Source organism: Diplotaxodon limnothrissa, linkage group LG12 (assembly GCF_057381915.1).
Source record: "Diplotaxodon limnothrissa isolate DT_005_m linkage group LG12, D_limnothrissa_male_GT1.1, whole genome shotgun sequence".
In the NCBI taxonomy this organism is placed as follows: Eukaryota; Metazoa; Chordata; class Actinopteri; order Cichliformes; family Cichlidae; genus Diplotaxodon; species Diplotaxodon limnothrissa.
In genome coordinates, this window is record NC_140607.1 from 33,544,343 (window position 1) to 33,564,519 (window position 20,177).

The following is a 20,177-nucleotide window of genomic DNA, read 5'->3' on the forward strand; positions in this document are numbered from 1 at the left end:
CGTCTGAAAGAGCAGCTTAGGCAGAGGGACAGTGAAATCCTGATCCTGAAACAGGAGAAGGACGGCCTGTCTGCCGAGCTCGCAAAGCTTCAGAAACACGAGGCCCCTCTGAAAGAAACTCAGTGGAATCAGAAAACACAGACAGAAAATCTGGAGGAAGAAAAAGAGAAAGTCCTGGAAGATCAGAAACTGGTGAAGGACACAAAAGAAATGCAGAACAAACTGGACACGCAGAGAAAAGAATTAGCGGAGGCTAAGATGGAGATAGAAGACACGGCAACCCCAGAGTCCTCCTCATTAGAAATACAGGAGGTGAATCAGAGCGCTGAGAAGGGCGGAGTCAACACGAAAACACAGAACATGGGGAGAAGTTGTGTGTCCACAGAGTTATTCAGTTGGTGGTTTCACAGGCCATAGAAAAAGTCTCTTCTAAATACAAGCTCTTCACAGAGCGCCTGACTCCTGACTGCATCAGCGATCGCCTGATTGAGAGAATCTGGCCTGAAATTGGGCTGAAACATTTGGACATATCCACAAAATGGCTGAAAAAGATAGACAAGGCCATTCTCAAGGATCTGTGCCAAACACACAACTGCAAGGAAAAGTATCTGATTTTTTATCTGAGGGAACAACTTGATAATATCACAGTCCCAACCTTCACCAAACACCTTTTGGCTTTACCAAGACGAGTACTCAGTGTCTCTAAAAACAGGGAAGAGTACAAAGAAGTAGTGAAAAATTTCACTAAAGATCTGGTAATGCACGCCATGAGCCAAGAAAATGAGACAGCGACATAGCATCCAGGAACATCAGATTTCATTATACAGAGGCTTTCCCATAAGGTCTGGGACAAAATCTTGTCCAAAACCTACAAAATGTCCTTAGAGAACGTTGAATAGCTCAGCCTGACGGTGTACAACGAACTCCATGACAGGTGGCCTTCTCCAGTCCTCTTAATGAAGTCAAACAACCCAGTGGTTGACGAAGCAATCGTCAAAACCTTCAAAACACATGCCAAACTGAGGAGTCAAAATATCATCCTTAGGGCTTTCTCATGTGCACGCTAAAATTGAACTGAAACGTGCATGTGATTACGTGACAAAGCTCTGAAACTGGCTTAAAATATGCATTTACATTGGGCAATCTAAATTTAATTTTAAAACCAGAGTGGTTAAAAAATAACTACCGTACTCTTCTCTTCCCAACTTCCTTCCCTCATCACCAACTGGCCGAGGCAGATGGCCACCCCATCCCAGAGCCTGGTTCTGCCGGAGGTTTCTCTCTTTTAAAAGTGAGTTTTTCCTTCCCACTGTCGCCAAAGTGCTTGCTCTAGGGGGTTGGAGTTTTTGTGCATTATTGTAGGGTCTTGACCTTACAATATAAAGCACCATGAGGGAAGTGTTGTTGGGGTTTGGTGCTGTTTCTTAACTCAAAATGTCCAATTACAACAGGACATTTTGAGTTGAGAAACAGCACCAAACCACTAGACAAAAGGAAATAAAAATTAATAATAAAAAAGATCAAATTGAATACATTTGTGCTTTGTTCTGTTTGCTTTAAATTTGCTAAGAATGTCATATCAGATTAGAATTGTGTGTCTCAATATCATGTATCATAGCATCATTGTGTTGGCCAATTTGAAGTGGATGTCATAGTAATGTCTTTCTGTACGTGTGTACAAACCAGTGGTGAAAAACACAGAAGATACGCAAAGAATAACCGGTGTTTGAGGTTAGCTGGTTCCATTTGTTTAGATATTCTACTTTCTGTGTTCCAGATCCCCAGAATTGATATTTTCACCAAATGGTCTTTTCTGTCTGCCAGTGTGTCATGCAGTTTTCAAGATTAAAGACCTTGAAAAAGAAAAAAAGGTTCCTCACTCCAGCTCTTGGGAATCCATATACCCTTCAATATTACTTTCAGACAACAATTAATTATTTGAAATTTTAGTAAAAAGCCTTCAACCTGGTTTTATTTAGATTTATTTAGATTGTGTTCACTGACACATCTGAATTCAAACTGATAAACAGGATTTAAAAGGAGGGAGCGATGGACACTGAGCAGCAGATCAGTCCGTGTAGAAACAGGACATAAGTTTAAGGCACAGGGGGATAATTTGATTGTGATCATTTTTGATCTGACTCAGTGGTGCTGGCTTCTCTCCCGGACACATCTTTCTTTTACATGCAGGTCACTGATGTAGAATAGAATAGAATTTTATTAATCTCTATGGGAAGGTCCATTTATTGGTCATTCTTCAGGATGTGGTTTCTGTGTCTGTTCTTTCTATCCTCACATGCAGCTCAACTTTAAAAAGCAGTGCAGCTGCATGGTTGCAGATGATTGTTTCCTATATATACATACCGCTACACTAATGAAGGGCAGCACAATCAATCATGTCGATTCCTGATCTATTATGTTAAATGACATCAGTGCCATTTCAGTCCTAACTGTGCAGACCTGATCAATAATCTGAATGGAAACTGGTTCTTCTTTACACTGATGAACTGCTGATGTCTCTGACTGGATTGTCTGTTTGATTTGACACTTAAGTTATTGTGTAGTTACATTAGTACCATCAATCTGCCACCAGTGTGTGATTGTGCTTTATTTTGTAAATGGACTGGTACTTACATGGTACTTTTGTATTATATTTTCAAATTTTAAGTACATTTTACTAGAAGCCTCACTTACCCATTCACACTCTATCCTGTGCACTTTAATCCTAACATGCACACACACTCACACAGTCATCAGGGTAAAATCAGGGTTCAGTATCTTGCAGGAGGAGGAGACAGGATTGAACTGCTGACTCTCTAATTAGCAGATGACTCACTGACACAAAGACTCACCATCCCTTTGAGTAGCACCCTTGCTGAAGCTCATTCACTCATTGAAGTGCCTCTGATAAAGTAGGTCTTACAGACGGTGACCATCTGAAGCTGAAAAAAGAGTAAAAGAACTCAGGTTAGTGATGTGAAAACCTCCGATGTCACAAATCTGTCAAAGAAGTGGTGAATGCTGTGATTTACTACAGGGAGTGCAGAATTATTAGGCAAGTTGTATTTTTGAGGAATAATCTTATTATTGAACAACAACCATGTTCTCAATGAACCCAAAAAACTCATTAATATCAAAGCTGAATGTTTTTGGAAGTAGTTTTAAGTTTGTTTTTAGTTTTAGCTATTTTAGGGGGATATCTGTGTGTGCAGGTGACTATTACTGTGCATAATTATTAGGCAACTTAACAAAAAACAAATATATACCCATTTCAATTATTTATTTTTACCAGTGAAACCAATATAACATCTCCACATTCACAAATATACATTTCTGACATTCAAAAACAAAACAAAAACAAATCAGCGACCAATATAGCCACCTTTCTTTGCAAGGACACTCAAAAGCCTGCCATCCATGGATTCTGTCAGTGTTTTGACCTGTTCACCATCAACATTGCGTGCAGCAGCAACCACAGCCTCTCAGACACTGTTCAGAGAGGAAGAAGGTGTCTTCCAGAAACTGGCAGTAGGACTGGGAGTTGAGCTTGACTCCATCCTCAACCCGAAAAGGCCCCACAAGCTCATCTTTGATGATACCAGCCCAAACCAGTACTCCACCTCCACCTTGCTGGCGTCTGAGTCGGACTGGAGCTCTCTGCCCTTTACCAATCCAGCCACGGGCCCATCCATCTGGCCCATCAAGACTCACTCTCATTTCATCAGTCCATAAAACCTTAGAAAAACCAGTCTTGAGATATTTCTTGGCCCAGTCTTGACGTTTCAGCTTGTGTGTCTTGTTCAGTGGTGGTCGTCTTTCAGCCTTTCTTACCTTGGCCATGTCTCTGAGTATTGCACACCTTGTGCTTTTGGGCACTCCAGTGATGTTGCAGCTCTGAAATATGGCCAAACTGGTGGCAAGTGGCATCTTAGCAGCTGCACGCTTGACTTTTCTCAGTTCATGGACAGTTATTTTGCGCCTTGGTTTTTCCACACGCTTCTTGCGACCCTGTTGACTATTTTGAATGAAACGCTTGATTGTTTGATGATCACGCTTCAGAAGCTTTGCAATTTTGAGACTGCTGCATCCCTCTGCAAGATATCTCACTATTTTTGACTTTTCTGAGCCCGTTAAGTCCTTCTTTTGACCCATTTTGCAGAAGATGCCAAAACCACTGATATCAAAATGTGTCCGATGAGATTTCTTTGAAAATGAGGTGAAAGTGAGAAAAAAGAAAAAAAGAGCACCACCTGTGTAAGATTATGTTTCTGTAATGGTTCATTCATGAAAGTAAACATCCTCTTTAACTGAAATCATATTTTAATGCTAAAATATATATTGTTGTTTTTGTCGATGATTTTTCAAATGTTTATTTTTACCAAAAGCTTAGAAAATTATAAAGAGCATTATTATGTTTGATCAGGATGATCACAGTTACTGTGACAAAATCCTGAGTTTTCTCTCAATCAAAATATCAAAGCCTGGCTGCTCTTTTATGTGTCTGTAAACTCAGAAGAATTTTCTATTTTATTTTACTGACATATTTTCTGGAAGTTACATGTGGGCAAAAATCCACAGAGTGAGAAGTATAACATTAATAATATCATAGAGAAGAAACCAAACATGACTGTAAACGACCCACGACAGACCCGATGACACATTTGTGCTTTTCAGCATCTTTAACCACTTTTATTGCACATTTGCTGTCACAGCACACCTCAGCTGCAGCTTCCCTGCTTCCAGCCACACGAACACAACAACAACATTCAGTCCGGACTCAATTCATTGTTTTATGCTGGAGAGGTGTGATTGTGGATGCCACTCAGCTGCATCCGCCTCACCTGCAGCGGCACCGCAGATCAGGCCCCACCACAATGACATAAAGAGACATAACAAAAGTAGAAAGAGCCAACTCCAGAGAAATGATGCAATAAGATTGGAAACAAAGGCAGTGGGGGACAGAGTGAATGAAGAGAAGTCGTCTCAGTGTTGTCACTGACTGGAGAAAGAAGATCGCAGAAGTTTAGAGTGTCTCCAGCTCATTTCATTGATGCCTCATCTGACTTGTTGGTATCTAAATCGGCTACAAGGATTAGACATGTAAAGAGAAACTGAGGTTTCATGGTGGTGTCACAAGTGAAAGGACTGGTTATTTTTCACAGGCATCCAGCTGACAAAGGCAGTTACGTCATCATGGGAGCTTCTGTTCTGTATTGTATAGAGAAGAGTGAGTGAGTGGACCAGGTCATTGATTCCCAGGCCTGCTGAAGATCATGGTTTCCCAGTGGTAGTGTAGGCAGCACATGCGCATATTCTATGATGTGATTTGTACTGTTGCAGGGTAGACTGAGGCATCCCTAAAGACTGATACATCAGGTCCTGGGCAGCAGGAGAGACGTCATGACAAGAAGAGATGGTACTGAAACAGTTCTAGTTTTACATTTCTCTGAGACTTTTGCAACATCAAAGATGGTGGATGAAGTAGTACAGTTGGTGCACTCTTACTTTACTCAGATATGTAGAAAAAGGATGAGAAATAATATTTATCACATCATCATTGTTATTACTGTCAACAGTAGTTATCAAAGTAATATATATTAACAAAAACATCCCTATCATTATCTGTATTATTTCATGCTGTGTTAAAAATAATTACATGCACTTTACAACATTCAGTTCAGGTCATGTTTGTTTAGCATTAGCATGCAGAAATGCCTTCAGGTAATCTTTTACCGTGCAGTATTAGAACAGGCTGAACTAGACAAACATTTTTATGGAATGAAACATGAGTGCGATACAACAAAGCTGCTCACCCTGAAAAAAGTAACTGCCACCTTAATGAAGCGGATGACACAAAGTACATACTAAGAGCTATAATGTAACAAATGTTCTTTTCTTATTAATGATTTCTAATGAACAGGGAAACCAAACACACTATAAACTGAGAAAAAGCATTTAGGCGGAATAAAGTCTCTAAAAATTATCTGATCAGTTTCAGGCTTGGTTGTTTGATATATTCTCAGAACAGAGAATAAGATATTAAACTGATAACTGGTGCATCTTTCACCTTTGTTTGGATAAAATGCTGGTTTGGGAAAAAAAGAAATCATGCCACCTCACACTTTACCAGTTTACCTACTGCATGTTGTTTAGAACATTTTCACATTAATCCTAGTGAAGAGTGATGCAGTGGTGAGTCCTGTCACCTGTTAGGGTTGTAAATCCTTGATTATTTATTTAAATTATTTGATAAAGCTGTTTTAATTATTCTATTTATACACAATGCAAATGTGCTCATGAATGAGTTGGCTCTCTGTGTTTTGAGGGCCATAAGCTTCGTCCGGCGCTATGCCTGTGCTGAAATATTGACGTGGATGTAGATCGCTTGAGGTTCCTTTTTTTCTGCATGCTTACACATACACTGATAATGGTTAGAATAAGTCTTTCTAGGTCAGGAAGTCCAAACAAGATGCCCTGAACTGGGCCTTAAAATCAGCTGAGGGATAATATTAGATGATCAAGGCTACATAGGGTTGTTTTTCTTCTTTGTCTTTCTGATTCCAGGAGGAGCAGATACGAGGCGAGGTCGGACTGAACGGAGTGGATTGGAAGGGAGTTCAAACACATGCAAGTTAGGTTAACTAACTATCTCTATTTGTTAACCCTGGCACAGATTGTTGATCTGCCGAGTAACCTGTCTTTAAAACAGCAGCGTGAATGATCAGTATTTCTGCACAACTTCACTGACACAGAGAGGCTATCAGCATGTCTGATGCAGAATTTCTTTAACACCGTGAGAAACTGCACCATCTAGTGGTGACAGAGTGAAATGTCAGGGTGATTGATATCAGCTCCACCCATAACAGAGTAAATGAAACCTAAAGATTCACTTCGACGATCACCCGGGAACTCATTACAGTAAAGGTTGGGATCTGTACGGACGAATACAATTTAGTTCAAAAGTCAGAGTGACTGTATTTCGGTGAGTCTTTTCCTTTAAGTAATCTGTAAATTATCAGGGATGGCTGAGAAATTGCTTTTAGGTTACTTGAGTTGCCATGTGTGTTCAGAGACTTTCAGAGATCCTGTGTCTCTGAGCTGCGGCCACAGCTTCTGTTCAAGCTGCCTGCAGAAATTCTGGGAACAAACTAAAAACAAAAACTGTCCCATTTGTAAAAGAAAATCTTCAAAGGATGAAGCATCCATGAATTTTGCTCTGAAAGAACTTGCTGACTCCTTTGCTAAGACACACAGTGAGAGCTCATGTGAGACAGAAAAAGAAAAGGAGGAAGAGAAGGAGGAGGTGGTGTGTGATAAACATCCAGACGTCCCTTACTGGTACTGTGAGGATGAAGACAGAGCTGTGTGTCCTGTGTGTGAGTTTTCTCACCACCAGAGTCACAAAGTGGTTCCTGTAGAAGAAGCAGTCAGTGACCTGAAGGAGCAGCTGAAATCTGACTTAAAGTCTCTGCAGGACAAGAGGAACAAATACAAACAAGTGGAGGAAACATACAATGAAATGAGGGAACACACGAAGAAGCAGCTGTTGTCCACAGAGAGGCAGATCAGAGCAGAGTTCAACAAGCTCCAGCAGTTCCTGAAAGAGGAAGAGGAGTCCAGACTGGCAGCTCTGAGGGAGGAAGAGGAGCAGAAGGGGAGGACTATCAGCAGAGAGATGAAGATGATTGAGGAGCAGATCTCCTCTCTGTCAGACAGCATCTCTGCTGTTGAAGAAGAGCTGCAGAAACACAGCGTGCCATTCCTCAGCAGTTATAAAGACACTCAGAGCAGAGCCAGAGCCCAGAGCTCAGTGTCAGATCCACAGCTGGTCTCAGGAGCACTGATAGATGTGGCCAAACACCTGGGCAACCTGTCCTTCAGAGTGTGGGAGAAGATGAAGGAGAAGGTCCACTTCAGTCCTGTCATTCTGGACCCAAACACTGCAAGTGGCTGGCTCTATCTGTCTGATGATCTGACCAGTGTGAGGCATGGAGACACAAAGCAGCAGCTTCCTGATAATCCAGAGAGAAACACTAAGTATGCCAATGTTTTTGGCTCTGAGGGCTTCAGCTCAGGGAAACACAGCTGGGAGGTGGAGGTGGGAGACCATCCTGGCTGGACTGTGGGTTTAGTTAAAGAGTCAGTTGACAGAAAGGGAGAGCGTTTTCCTTTACCAAAATATGGAATCTGGTGTTTATGGCATAACAGTGGAAAATACACTAATTTTGTTTGTCAGACTCTACAAGTGAAGAAGAGTCTCCAGAGGATCAGAGTCCAGCTGGACTATGACAGGGGGGAGGTGTCCTTCTATGACCCTGAAGACATGACTCACATCTGCACCCACAGAGACACTTTCACTGAGAAACTCTTCCCATTTTTTGAGGTTGGAGAAGCAGGAGACGCCAAAACCTCTGATATCAAAATCTGTCAGACTGAGATTTCTGTGAAAACTGCAACGACGTCTCTGTGAATTCTTTTTTCTTTTCTCTTGTTTCAAATTTTCTCGTTGTTTGTTACAGCTTGTTTTGTGGTTGTTTGTTTTTCAATTCCGGCTACTCCTGTTGTTATTTTTTATGAGAGAAATTTCAGAAAGAAAAATTTAGCACCTGAAGCAATTTATACAATAAGATACAAATTATTTTCAAAACACAGAGTAAAACAAAATCATAAATGTAATATTTTTTGTTTTGTTGCAAATTCAGTTTGAAGGTGTTTAAAGCCATTAAGTGTTCATGAAACTGTTTTTAAACATTTAATCAGTATAAAATAGATGTGACATTGATAAACAAGCTCTGATAAATGCCACTTTCTTTACCTTTATCAGTTATTTAGATCCATATCAGCTCATAACAGCATCGTGACAATTTGTGCTTCTAATGTCTCCTTTTAATACTTAACTGTCAGTGATTCATTTAAGTGATTTGCTTCATTTAAATGTGTTTCTTATAGCATGTTCTCCATTATGTTGCAAAATAAACCAAACTGTGTAGGTTGTCATAATAATTCAGCCATGTTTTTCTTTAAAATGTGTCATTTCAGAATAATGTTGACTGTCTGACATTTATTCAGTTGTATTCATACAAACTAAAGTTCATTATTGTTCCTAAGTTCTGTGTAAATTGCTTTGTCAGATACAGACACTGTTTTCTTTGCTACTGACTGACCCAAAGCATTTATTTCATAATTGTTGAACATTTGTACAGTTGGAGCTGCTGTTTGTTCCAGTGTGTTTCTGTGAACTCTCACTTCATATTCCAGATCACATCAGCACATTCAGGATTTCGTCTCGTTAACTGTGGATTTCCTGTTTTACACCTGCAGAGCAAATATGATGAAAATGTTGGAAACACGAGTTCACTGATTTCCTGGATTATTTTCCGTCAATAAATACATCAAAGCCTGTCTGATGTGTCTGTAAACACAGAAAGACGCTGAACTTTCTATTTAAACTGTCATTTTATTGATAACACCTTAACACATTTTCTTGAAGTTAGTGAAACACGTGTAGCATATAAGAGAATAAAGCATCTAATCTGAGGAAACAGAACTAGAGGATTAATAGTGTTATACAGAAGAAATCCAAAAGTGTCAATAAGAGATAAAAGGAAAGTAAGAGGAGGACACTTCATGTAGTTTATGTGCAGGGCTGCACAAACAGTCTCTGTTCAATTTCTGATGAACTGCGGATGTCTCTGACTGGACTTTCTGTTTGATTATGTTTGTTCCTTTATTTGTTTTTACTTTGACTACAAGTGGCAGATGGCTGCCCACTCCCTGAACTTGGTTCTGCTGGAGGCTTCTTCCTGCTAAAGGGGAGTTTTTCCTTCCCACTGTTGCCAAAGCCCAAAATCATAGAGAGTCATACGACTGTTGGGATTTTCTCTGTTTTCTTGGTATTATTGTAGGGTCTTTCCCTTACAGTATAAAACTTCTTAAGGCGAATGTTGTTCTGATTTAGCATCATATAAATAAAAGTTAATAGAATTACAGGCTTAGTTAACAGGAAGGAAGAATATCCTGCTTTACCAAAGTTAGACATTTGGTGTTTCTAATATAACAATAGACAACATACAGATGTTGTTGGTCAGACTGTGACCCTGAAGACATGACTCACATCTACACTCACAGAGACACTTTCACTGAGACACGTTTAATATTTGGAAAGCAGGAGATGCCAAAACAGTCTAAGGGAGTTTTCATCATAGTTCAGTGAGGTCTCAGTAATTTTCTGTTTTTTGGTTTTTATTTTTGGTTTATTTTTAATTTTTGTGTAAATGGGTATCATATTCTATCAACGTGTCCTTCAGAGTGTGGGAGAAGATGAAGGAAAAGGTCCACTTCAGTCCTGTCATTCTGGACCCAAACACTGCACACTGTTGTCGCTATCTGTCTGATGATCTGATCAGTGTGAGACTTGGATTTAAAAAAACAGCAGATTTCTGACAATCCACAGAAAAACATTAAGTATCCCGACGTTTTTGGCTCTGAGGGCTTCAGCTCAGGGAAACACAGCTGGGAGGTGGGAGACCATCCTGAGTGGAGTGTGGGTTTAATAAAAGTGTCAGCTGACAAGAATGAATCATTCATTTCACCAGAAACTGGAACCTGGTGTTTAAATTATGAGTGGAAAATACACTGATGTTGTTTATCAGACTCTAAGAGTGACGAAGAGTCTCCAGAGGATCAATGACCGTCCCCAAGAGAAGCATTTATTAATGACAGCTCAGTGCAGCCTAAGTTCAAACCAGAATTTAAAAAGCGACGCATATTAATGTTGGTTCAGTCACATTTCTCTCTGAAGCATAGAGACTATCGGCGGTAGTCTGGTGGTGTATTCAACATCTATATCACAGACACAGCGCCATCTAGTGAGAATGTAATAAAATAGCAAGTCCATTACTATCAGCTCCGCCCCTAACAGAGTAAATGAAACTTAAACTCATTGTCGACCACGCTGGAGACGCCTTCACATTAAAACCTGCGCTCTGTACCGAAGAGCACAATTTGGCGGCATTATCAAGCAAAGAGGTCGTATTTCGGTGAGTCATTGAAACCAAACCCTGGAAAATGGCAGAGAAAGTCGCACTTTTTGAAAACTATCTGAGCTGCCATGTGTGTTCAGAGACTTTCAGAGATCCTGTGTCTCTGAGCTGCAGCCACAGCTTCTGTTCAAGCTGCCTGCAGAAATTCTGGGAACAAACTAAAAACAAAAACTGTCCCATTTGTAAAAGAAAATCTTCAAAGGATGAACCATCTATAAACGTTTCTCTCAAAGAACTTGCTGACTCCTTTGCTAAGAAACACAGTGAGAGCTCACCTGAGGCAGAAAACGAGAAGGAGGAGGTGGTGTGTGATAAACATCCAGACGTCCCTTACTGGTACTGTGAGGATGAAGACAGAGCTGTGTGTCCTGTGTGTGAGTTTTCTCTCCACCAGACTCACAAAGTGGTTCCTGTAGAAGAAGCAGTCAGTGACCTGAAGGAGCAGCTGAAATCTGACTTAAAGTCTCTGCAGGACAAGAGGAACAAATACAAACAAGTGGAGGAAACATACAATGAAATGAGGGAACACATGAAGAAGCAGCTGTTGTCCACAGAGAGGCAGATCAGAGCAGAGTTCAACAAGCTCCAGCAGTTCCTGAAAGAGGAAGAGGAGTCCAGACTGGCAGCTCTGAGGGAGGAAGAGGAGCAGAAGGGGAGGACTATCAGCAGAGAGATGAAGATGATTGAGGAGCAGATCTCCTCTCTGTCAGACAGCATCTGTGCTGTTGAAGAAGAGCTGCAGAAACACAGCGTGCCATTCCTCAGCAGTTATAAAGACACTCAGAGCAGAGCCCAGAGCTCAGTGTCAGATCCACAGCTGGTCTCAGGAGCACTGATAGATGTGGCCAAACACCTGGGCAACCTGTCCTTCAGAGTGTGGGAGAAGATGAAGGAGAAGGTCCACTTCAGTCCTGTCATTCTGGACCCAAACACTGCAAGCCCCTATCTCTATCTGTCTGATGATCTGACCAGTGTGATGAATGGAGACACAAAGCAGCAGCTTCCTGATAATCCAGAGAGAAACACTAAGTATGATGATGTTTTTGGCTCTGAGGGCTTCAGCTCAGGGAAACACAGCTGGGAGGTGGAGGTGGGAGACCATCCCGACTGGATTGTGGGTTTAGTTAAAGAGTCAGTTGACAGGAAGGGAGAGCGTTTTGCTTCACCAAAATATGGAAACTGGTGTTTACTGCACCGCAGTGGAGAATACAATAATGGTGTTGGTCAGACTGTGACAGTGAAAAAGAGTCTCCAGAGGATCAGAGTCCAGCTGGACTATGACAGGGGGGAGGTGTCCTTCTATGACCCTGAAGACATGACTCACATCTACACTCACAGAGACACTTTCACTGAGAAACTCTTCCCATTTTTTGAGGTTGGAGAAGCAGGAGACGCCAAAATCTGTGAGACTGAGATTTCTCTGAAAACTGCAACGACGTCTCTGTGAATTCTTTTTTCTTTTCTCTTGTTTCAAATTTTCTCGTTGTTTGTTACAGCTTGTTTTGTGGTTGTTTGTTTTTCAGTTTCGGCTACTCCTGTTGTTATTTTTTATGAGCGAAATTTCAGAAAGAAAAATTTAGCACCTGAAGCAATTTATACAATAAGATACAAATTATTTTCAAAACACAGAGTAAAACAAAATCATAAATGTAATATTTTTTGTTTTGTTGCAAATTCAGTTTGAAGGTGTTTAAAGCCATTAAGTGTTCATGAAACTGTTTTTAAACATTTAATCAGTATAAAATAGATGTGACATTGATAAACAAGCACTGATAAATGTCACTTTCTTTACCTTTATCAGTTATTTAGATCCATATCAGCTCATAACAGCATCGTGACAATTTGTGCTTCTAATGTCTCCTTTTAATACTTAACTGTCAGTGATTCATTTAAGTGATTTGCTTCATTTAAATGTGTTTCTTATAGCATGTTCTCCATTATGTTGCAAAATAAACCAAACTGTGTACGTTGGTGTAATAATTCAGCCATGTTTTTCTTTAAAATGTGTCATTGCAGAATAATGTTGACTGTCTGACATTTATTCAGTTGTATTCATACAAACTAAAGTTCATTATTGTTCCTAAGTTCTGTGTAAATTGCTTTGTCAGATACAGACACTGTTTTCTTTGCTACTGACTGACCCAAAGCATTTATTTCATAATTGTTGAACATTTGTACAGTTGGAGCTGCTGTTTGTTCCAGTGTGTTTCTGTGAACTCTCACTTCATATTCCAGATCACATCAGCACATTCAGCATTTGGTCTTGTTAACTGTGGATTTCCTGTTTTACACCTGCAGAGCAGATATGATGAAAATGTCGGAAACATGAGTTCACTGATTTCCTGGATTATTTTCTGTCAATAAAAATATCAAAGTCTGGCTGCGTTTTGATTTGTGTTTAAACATAGAAGAAAATTTGATCTCTTAATTTTTATTGTTTAATTCTTACTGTATTCAAACTGTCCTTTTATTGGTAACACATTAACACATCTTGTTGAAGTTAGAGAAACACGTGCATCACCTAAGAGAATAAAGCAATAATCTGAAGAATCAGAGAATTTAAGGATTAATATTATTATACAGAAGAAATCTAAAGTAGCAATAAGAGACAAAAGGAAAAGTAAGAGGAGGAAACTTCATGTAGTTTGTGTGTAGGGCTGCACAAAAAACCTGTGTTTATTATTTAATCGTTGATAATTCAAACAGAATGATGATTTATTAGAGGCATCAGTGCCATTTTAGTCCCCACTGTGCAGCCCTGATGTTGTTGGTCAGACTGTGACAGTGAAGAAGAGTCTCCAGAGGATCAGAGTCCAGCTGGACTATGACAGGGGGGAGGTGTCCTTCTATGACCCTGAAGACATGACTCACATCTGCACTCACAGAGACACTTTCACTGAGATTCGTGTAATATTGGAAAAGCAAGAGATGCCAAAACAACTGATAATAACCTGTTTTAGACTTTTAGAACTTTTCATTGTAGTTCAGTGAGATCTCAGTGAATTTCTTTCCTTTGATTTATTTTAAATTTTTGTGTAAATTATTGTGAATGTATTTGTTTCATCTTTCAATCTTTAATCAATTCCATCAATTTCTTTCTATGTGAGAAAACACTAAAATATCTCTTGGAGTAACTGAAATGTACAACATGAACTGCTGATGACTGAAACACAGAACAGTCATGTGTTCATTTCTTGTCATTTAAGGTCAAGAGCCGTCACTACAGGCCTGCAGGCAGAAATCTGAGAAGCCTGATCTGAAACTTTTCTGTTAGTCACTGTGATTTGGAGCGACTAAAAGTGATCAAAAACCATTTAAATAACAATTTGACTAGTTCATCTTTTGGTTGTTTCAGTGGCTGAAACACTAAAAATAACGGTTTTTTTCTCCTTTTTTGGACACCTGCTGTATTTGAAAGCAATTTGAGTCTTTTTAATTATTATTGTTGCATGGAGGATTTACAAAACTCACTGAAGATGTTATAATGAAAACACTGAACATTTGAAAACCTCATCAGGCAAGTCTTGATACAAAAGCTGAAGCTGAGAACATTTCCTCTGTATTTGTATTTGATACTAATTAGTCTTATTAACTGTGGAGTTCAAGTTTTTCTCCTGATGAACAAAAATTGTGAAAATATCAGCAAAACAAGTTCATTAATCTCCTGTTTTTTTTTCTGTCAGTTAAATACATCAAAGCCTGTCTGATGTGTCTGTAAACACAGAAGGACGCTGAACTTTCTATTTAAACTGTCATTTTATTGATAACACCTTAACACATTTTCTTGACGTTAGAGAAACACGTGAAGCATGTAAGAGAACAGAGCAATAATCAGAAGAATCCGAGAACTAGAGGATTAATATTATTATACAGAAGAAACCCAACATGACAATAAGAGACAAAGGGAAAGACTATGACAGGGGGGAGGTGTCCTTCTATGACCCTGAAGACATGACTCACATCTACACTCACAGAGACACTTTCACTGAGAAACTCTTCCCATTTTTTGAGGTTGGAGAAGCAGGAGACACCAAAACCTCTGATATCAAAATGTGTCCGATGAGATTTCTTCAAAAATGAGGTGGAAGTAAACAACCCACGACAGACCCGATGACACACTTATGCTTTTCAGCATCTTTAACCACTTTTATTGCACGGTTGCTGTCACAACACCCCGCAGCTGCAGCTTCCCTGCTGCCAGCCACACATACACAACAACAACATTCACTCTGGACTCAGTTCATTGGTTTATGCCGGAGAGGCGTGATTGTGGATGCCGCTTTGATGTGTCTGCCTCACCTGCAGCGGCACTGCAGATCAGGCCCCGCCACAATGAAAAAAAGAGACATAACAAAAGTAGAAAGAGCCAACTGCAGAGAAATGATGCACTAAGGTTGGAAACAGAGGCAGTGGGGGAAAGAGTGAAAGACACCCTAAGAAGAGAAGCTGACTCCGTGTTGTCACTGGCTGGAGAAAGAAGATGGCAGATGTTTACAGTGTCTCCAGCTCATCTCAGTGATGCCTCATCTGACTTGTTGGCATCTAAATTGGCTACAAGGATTAGACATGTAAAGAGAAACTGCAGTTTCATGGTGGTGTCACAAGTGAAAGGACTGGTTCATCTTCCCAGATATCCAGGTGATGAAGGCAGTTACGTCATCACGGGACCTTTTATTCTATATTGTATAGATAAATGTCTTTGACAGAAAATTTAAACATAATATTTTCATGTTACCTGAAGGTTGTACTGGACAGTAAGTCCAGTTTAAAGATATTACTTTGAATTGAATTGAATACTTTGAAGTGATGCATCTTTCCCAAATAATAAATTATTGGTCTTTAAACCTTTATTTGGATAAAATGCTGGTTTGGCAAAAAAATAAAAAATAATAATAATGTCACAGCACTCTTTAGAGTTTACCTACCACTGCATGTTGTTTAGAACATTTTCAGATTAATCCTAGTGAAGAGTGATGCAGTGGTGAGTCCTGTCACCTCACAACAACATGTTCCTGGGTTTATTCAGGGTGGGGGTTTTCTCTGCAGCTTAGATGTTGTTCCTCTGTCTCTGTGGGTTCAGTCCGAGTAATCTGGCTTCCTCCCACAGTTCAAACACATGCAGGTTAGGTTAACTGATGATCCAAAATTGTCTGTCTGTCTCTACTTTTTTAACCCTGCCACAGATTGTTGACCTGCTCAGTGTCTAACCTGCCTTTAAAACAGCAGCACAACTGAACAGTATTTCTGCACAAGTTCACAGACACAGACAGGTATGAGCATGTCTGATGCAGTATTTCTTTAACACTCTGAAAAACTGCGCCATCTAGTGGTGACAGAGTGAAATGGCGGGGTCATTGATATCAGCTCCACCCATAAGAGAGTAAATGAAACCTAAAGACTCACTTTCACGATCACCCGGGAACGCATTACAGTAAAGGCTGGGATCTGTACTGACGAATACAATTTTGTTCAAAAGTCAGAGTGACTGTATTTCGGTGAGTCTTGTCCTTTAAGTAATCTGTAAATTATCAGGGATGGCTGAGAAATTGCTTTTAGAAGGTTACTTGAGCTGCCATGTGTGTTCAGAGACTTTCAGAGATCCTGTGTCTCTGAGCTGCAGCCACAGCTTCTGTTCAAGCTGCCTGCAGAAATTCTGGGAACAAACTAAAAACAAAAACTGTCCCATTTGTAAAAGAAAATCTTCAAAGGATGAACCATCTATAAACGTTGCTCTCAAAGAACTTGCTGACTCCTTTGCTAAGGGGCAGAGTGAGAGCTCACCTGAGACAGAAAACGAGAAGGAGGAAGAGAAGGAGGAGGTGGTGTGTGATAAACATCCAGACGTCCCTTACTGGTACTGTGAGGATGAAGACAGAGCTGTGTGTCCTGTGTGTGACTTTTCTCTCCACCAGAGTCACAAAGTGGTTCCTGTAGAAGAAGCAGTCAGTGACCTGAAGGAGCAGCTGAAATCTGACTTAAAGTCTCTGCAGGACAAGAGGAACAAATACAAACAAGTGGAGGAAACATACAATGAAGTGAGGGAACACATGAAGAAGCAGCTGTTGTCCACAGAGAGGCAGATCAGAGCAGAGTTCAACAAGCTCCAGCAGTTCCTGAAAGAGGAAGAGGAGTCCAGACTGGCAGCTCTGAGGGAGGAAGAGGAGCAGAAGGGGAGGACTATCAGCAGAGAGATGAAGATGATTGAGGAGCAGATCTCCTCTCTGTCAGACAGCATCTGTGCTGTTGAAGAAGAGCTGCAGAAACACAGCGTGCCATTCCTCAGCAGTTATAAAGACACTCAGAGCAGAGCCAGAGCCCAGAGCTCAGTGTCAGATCCACAGCTGGTCTCAGGAGCACTGATAGATGTGGCCAAACACCTGGGCAACCTGTCCTTCAGAGTGTGGGAGAAGATGAAGGAGAAGGTCCACTTCAGTCCTGTCATTCTGGACCCAAACACTGCAAGCCCCTATCTCTATCTGTCTGATGATCTGACCAGTGTGAGGAATGGAGACACAGAGCAGCAACTTCCTGATAATCCAGAGAGAAACACTAAGTATGAAGATGTTTTTGGCTCTGAGGGCTTCAGCTCAGGGAAACACAGCTGGGACGTGGAGGTGGGAGACCATCCTTTGTGGATTGTGGGTTTAGCTAAAGAGTCAGTTGACAAAAATGAGCCATTTGTTTCACCAGAATATGGAGTCTGGTGTTTACTGTACCGCAGTGGAGAATACAATAATGGTGATGGTCAGACTGTGACAGTGAAGAAGAGTCTCCAGAGGATCAGAGTCCAGCTGGACTATGACAGGGGGGAGGTGTCCTTCTATGACCCTGAAGACATGACTCACATCTGCACTCACAGAGACACTTTCACTGAGAAACTCTTCCCATATTTTAACATTGGAGAGGCAGGAGACGCCAAAACCTCTGATATCAAAATCTGTCAGACTGAGATTTCTCTGAAAACTGCAACGACGTCTCTGTGAACTTTTTTTCTCTTGTCTCATCCTTTTAGTTACAGCTTGTTTTGTGGTTGTTTGTTTTTCAATTTAGGCAACTCCTGTTTTTATTTTTTAGGTAAGAAATTGCAGAAAGAAAGATTTGTATCTGAAGCATTTTATACAATGTGATAAAAATCATTTTCAAAACAGTAAAATTAAAGGATAAAAGTAATTTTTGCTTTGTTTTCTTGCAAATTCAGTTTGAAGGTCCTTAAAACTTTATATTTATTTGTTCTTTTTTTGGTTGATCTTTTCCTTTTTTGACAAATATATAGCAGTTTCAAGTCATTGGGTGTTCATGAAACAGTTTTTACACATTTAAACAGTGCGAAGTTGAACATACTTCCATGTGTCAGACATTGATGAACAAGCACTGATAAATGTCACTTTCCTTTCCTTCATCAGTTATTTAGATCCATATCAGCTAATAACAGCATCGTGACAATTTGTGTTTTAATGGTTTCAAAATGATAAATAGACTTGACTTAAATAATCCTAATGTCATCTTTTAAAACTTAACTGTCAGTGATTCATTTAAGTGATTTGCTTCATTTAAATGTGTTTCTTATAGCATGTTCTCCATTATGTTGCAAAATAAACCAAACTGTGTACGTTGGTGTAATAATTCAGCCATGTTTTTCTTTAAAATGTGTCATTGCAGAATAATGTTGACTGTCTGACATTTATTCAGTTGTATTCATACAAACTAAAGTTCATTATTGTTCCTAAGTTCTGTGTAAATTGCTTTGTCAGATACAGACACTGTTTTCTTTGCTACTGACTGACCCAAAGCATTTATTTCATAATTGTTGAACATTTGTACAGTTGGAGCTGCTGTTTGTTCCAGTGTGTTTCTGTGAACTCTCACTTCATATTCCAGATCACATCAGCACATTCAGCATTTGGTCTTGTTAACTGTGGATTTCCTGTTTTACACCTGCAGAGCAGATATGATGAAAATGTCGGAAACATGAGTTCACTGATTTCCTGGATTATTTTCTGTCAATAAAAATATCAAAGTCTGGCTGCGTTTTGATTTGTGTTTAAACATAGAAGAAAATTTGATCTCTTAATTTTTATTGTTTAATTCTTACTGTATTCAAACTGTCCTTTTATTGGTAACACATTAACACGTCTTGTTGAAGTTAGAGAAACACGTGCATCACCTAAGAGAATAAAGCAATAATCTGAAGAATCATAGAATTTAAGGATTAATATTATTATACAGAAGAAATCTAAAGTAGCAATAAGAGACAAAAGGAAAAGTAAGAGGAGGAAACTTCATGTAGTTTATGTGTAGGGCTGCACAAAAAAACCTGTGTTTATTATTTAATTGTTGATAATTCAAACAGAATGATGATTTATTAGAGGCATCAGTGCCATTTTAGTCCCCACTGTGCAGCCCTGATGTTGTTGGTCAGACTGTGACAGTGAAGAAGAGTCTCCAGAGGATCAGAGTCCAGCTGGACTATGACAGGGGGGAGGTGTCCTTCTATGACCCTGAAGACATGACTCACATCTGCACTCACAGAGACACTTTCACTGAGATTCGTGTAATATTGGAAAAGCAGGAGATGCCAAAACAACTGATAATAACCTGTTTTAGACTTTTAGAACTTTTCATTGTAGTTCAGTGAGATCTCAGTGAATTTCTTTCCTTTGGTTCATTTTACATTTTTGTGTAAATTATTGTGAATGTATTTGTTTCATCTTTCAAGCTTTAATCAATCCCATCAATTTCTTTCTATGTGAGAAAACACTAAAATATCTCTTGGAGTAACTGAAATGTACAACATGAACTGCTGATGACTGAAACACAGAACAGTCATGTGTTCATTTCTTGTCATTTAAGGTCAAGAGCCGTCACTACAGGCCTGCAGGCAGAAATCTGAGAAGCCTGATCTGAAACTTTTCTGTTAGTCACTGTGATTTGGAGCGACTAAAAGTGATCAAAAACCATTTAAATAACAATTTGACTAGTTCATCTTTTGGTTGTTTCAGTGGCTGAAACACTAAAAATAACGTTTTTTTCTCCTTTTTTGGACACCTGCTGTATTTGAAAGCAATTTGAGTCTTTTTAATTATTATTGTTGCATGGAGGATTTACAAAACTCACTGAAGATGTTATAATGAAAAC

General features: G+C 39.7%; 3 protein-coding genes across 3 annotated transcripts; all 3 read left to right on the forward strand.

Annotated features, from left to right (window-relative positions):
- Positions 1-7,021: 7,021 nt before the first annotated feature.
- On the forward strand, positions 7,022-8,470 carry LOC146621698 (E3 ubiquitin-protein ligase TRIM35-like). The gene has a single exon (XM_085368724.1). The coding sequence runs from the start codon at positions 7,022-7,024 to the stop codon at positions 8,468-8,470; it is 1,449 nt and encodes a 482-aa protein (XP_085224850.1).
- Positions 8,471-11,067: 2,597 nt separating this feature from the next.
- Positions 11,068-12,489, forward strand: LOC146621699 (nuclear factor 7, brain-like). The gene has a single exon (XM_085368725.1). The coding sequence runs from the start codon at positions 11,068-11,070 to the stop codon at positions 12,487-12,489; it is 1,422 nt and encodes a 473-aa protein (XP_085224851.1).
- A 4,087-nt stretch (positions 12,490-16,576) lies between these two features.
- On the forward strand, positions 16,577-18,025 carry LOC146621700 (nuclear factor 7, brain-like). The gene has a single exon (XM_085368726.1). The coding sequence runs from the start codon at positions 16,577-16,579 to the stop codon at positions 18,023-18,025; it is 1,449 nt and encodes a 482-aa protein (XP_085224852.1).
- Positions 18,026-20,177: the final 2,152 nt, after the last annotated feature.

Coding starts and splice junctions, on each gene's coding strand:
- LOC146621698 (XM_085368724.1), top strand. CDS start 7,022: ATGGCTGAGAAATTGCTTTTAGGTTACTTGAGTTGCCATGTGTGTTCA.
- LOC146621699 (XM_085368725.1), top strand. CDS start 11,068: ATGGCAGAGAAAGTCGCACTTTTTGAAAACTATCTGAGCTGCCATGTG.
- LOC146621700 (XM_085368726.1), top strand. CDS start 16,577: ATGGCTGAGAAATTGCTTTTAGAAGGTTACTTGAGCTGCCATGTGTGT.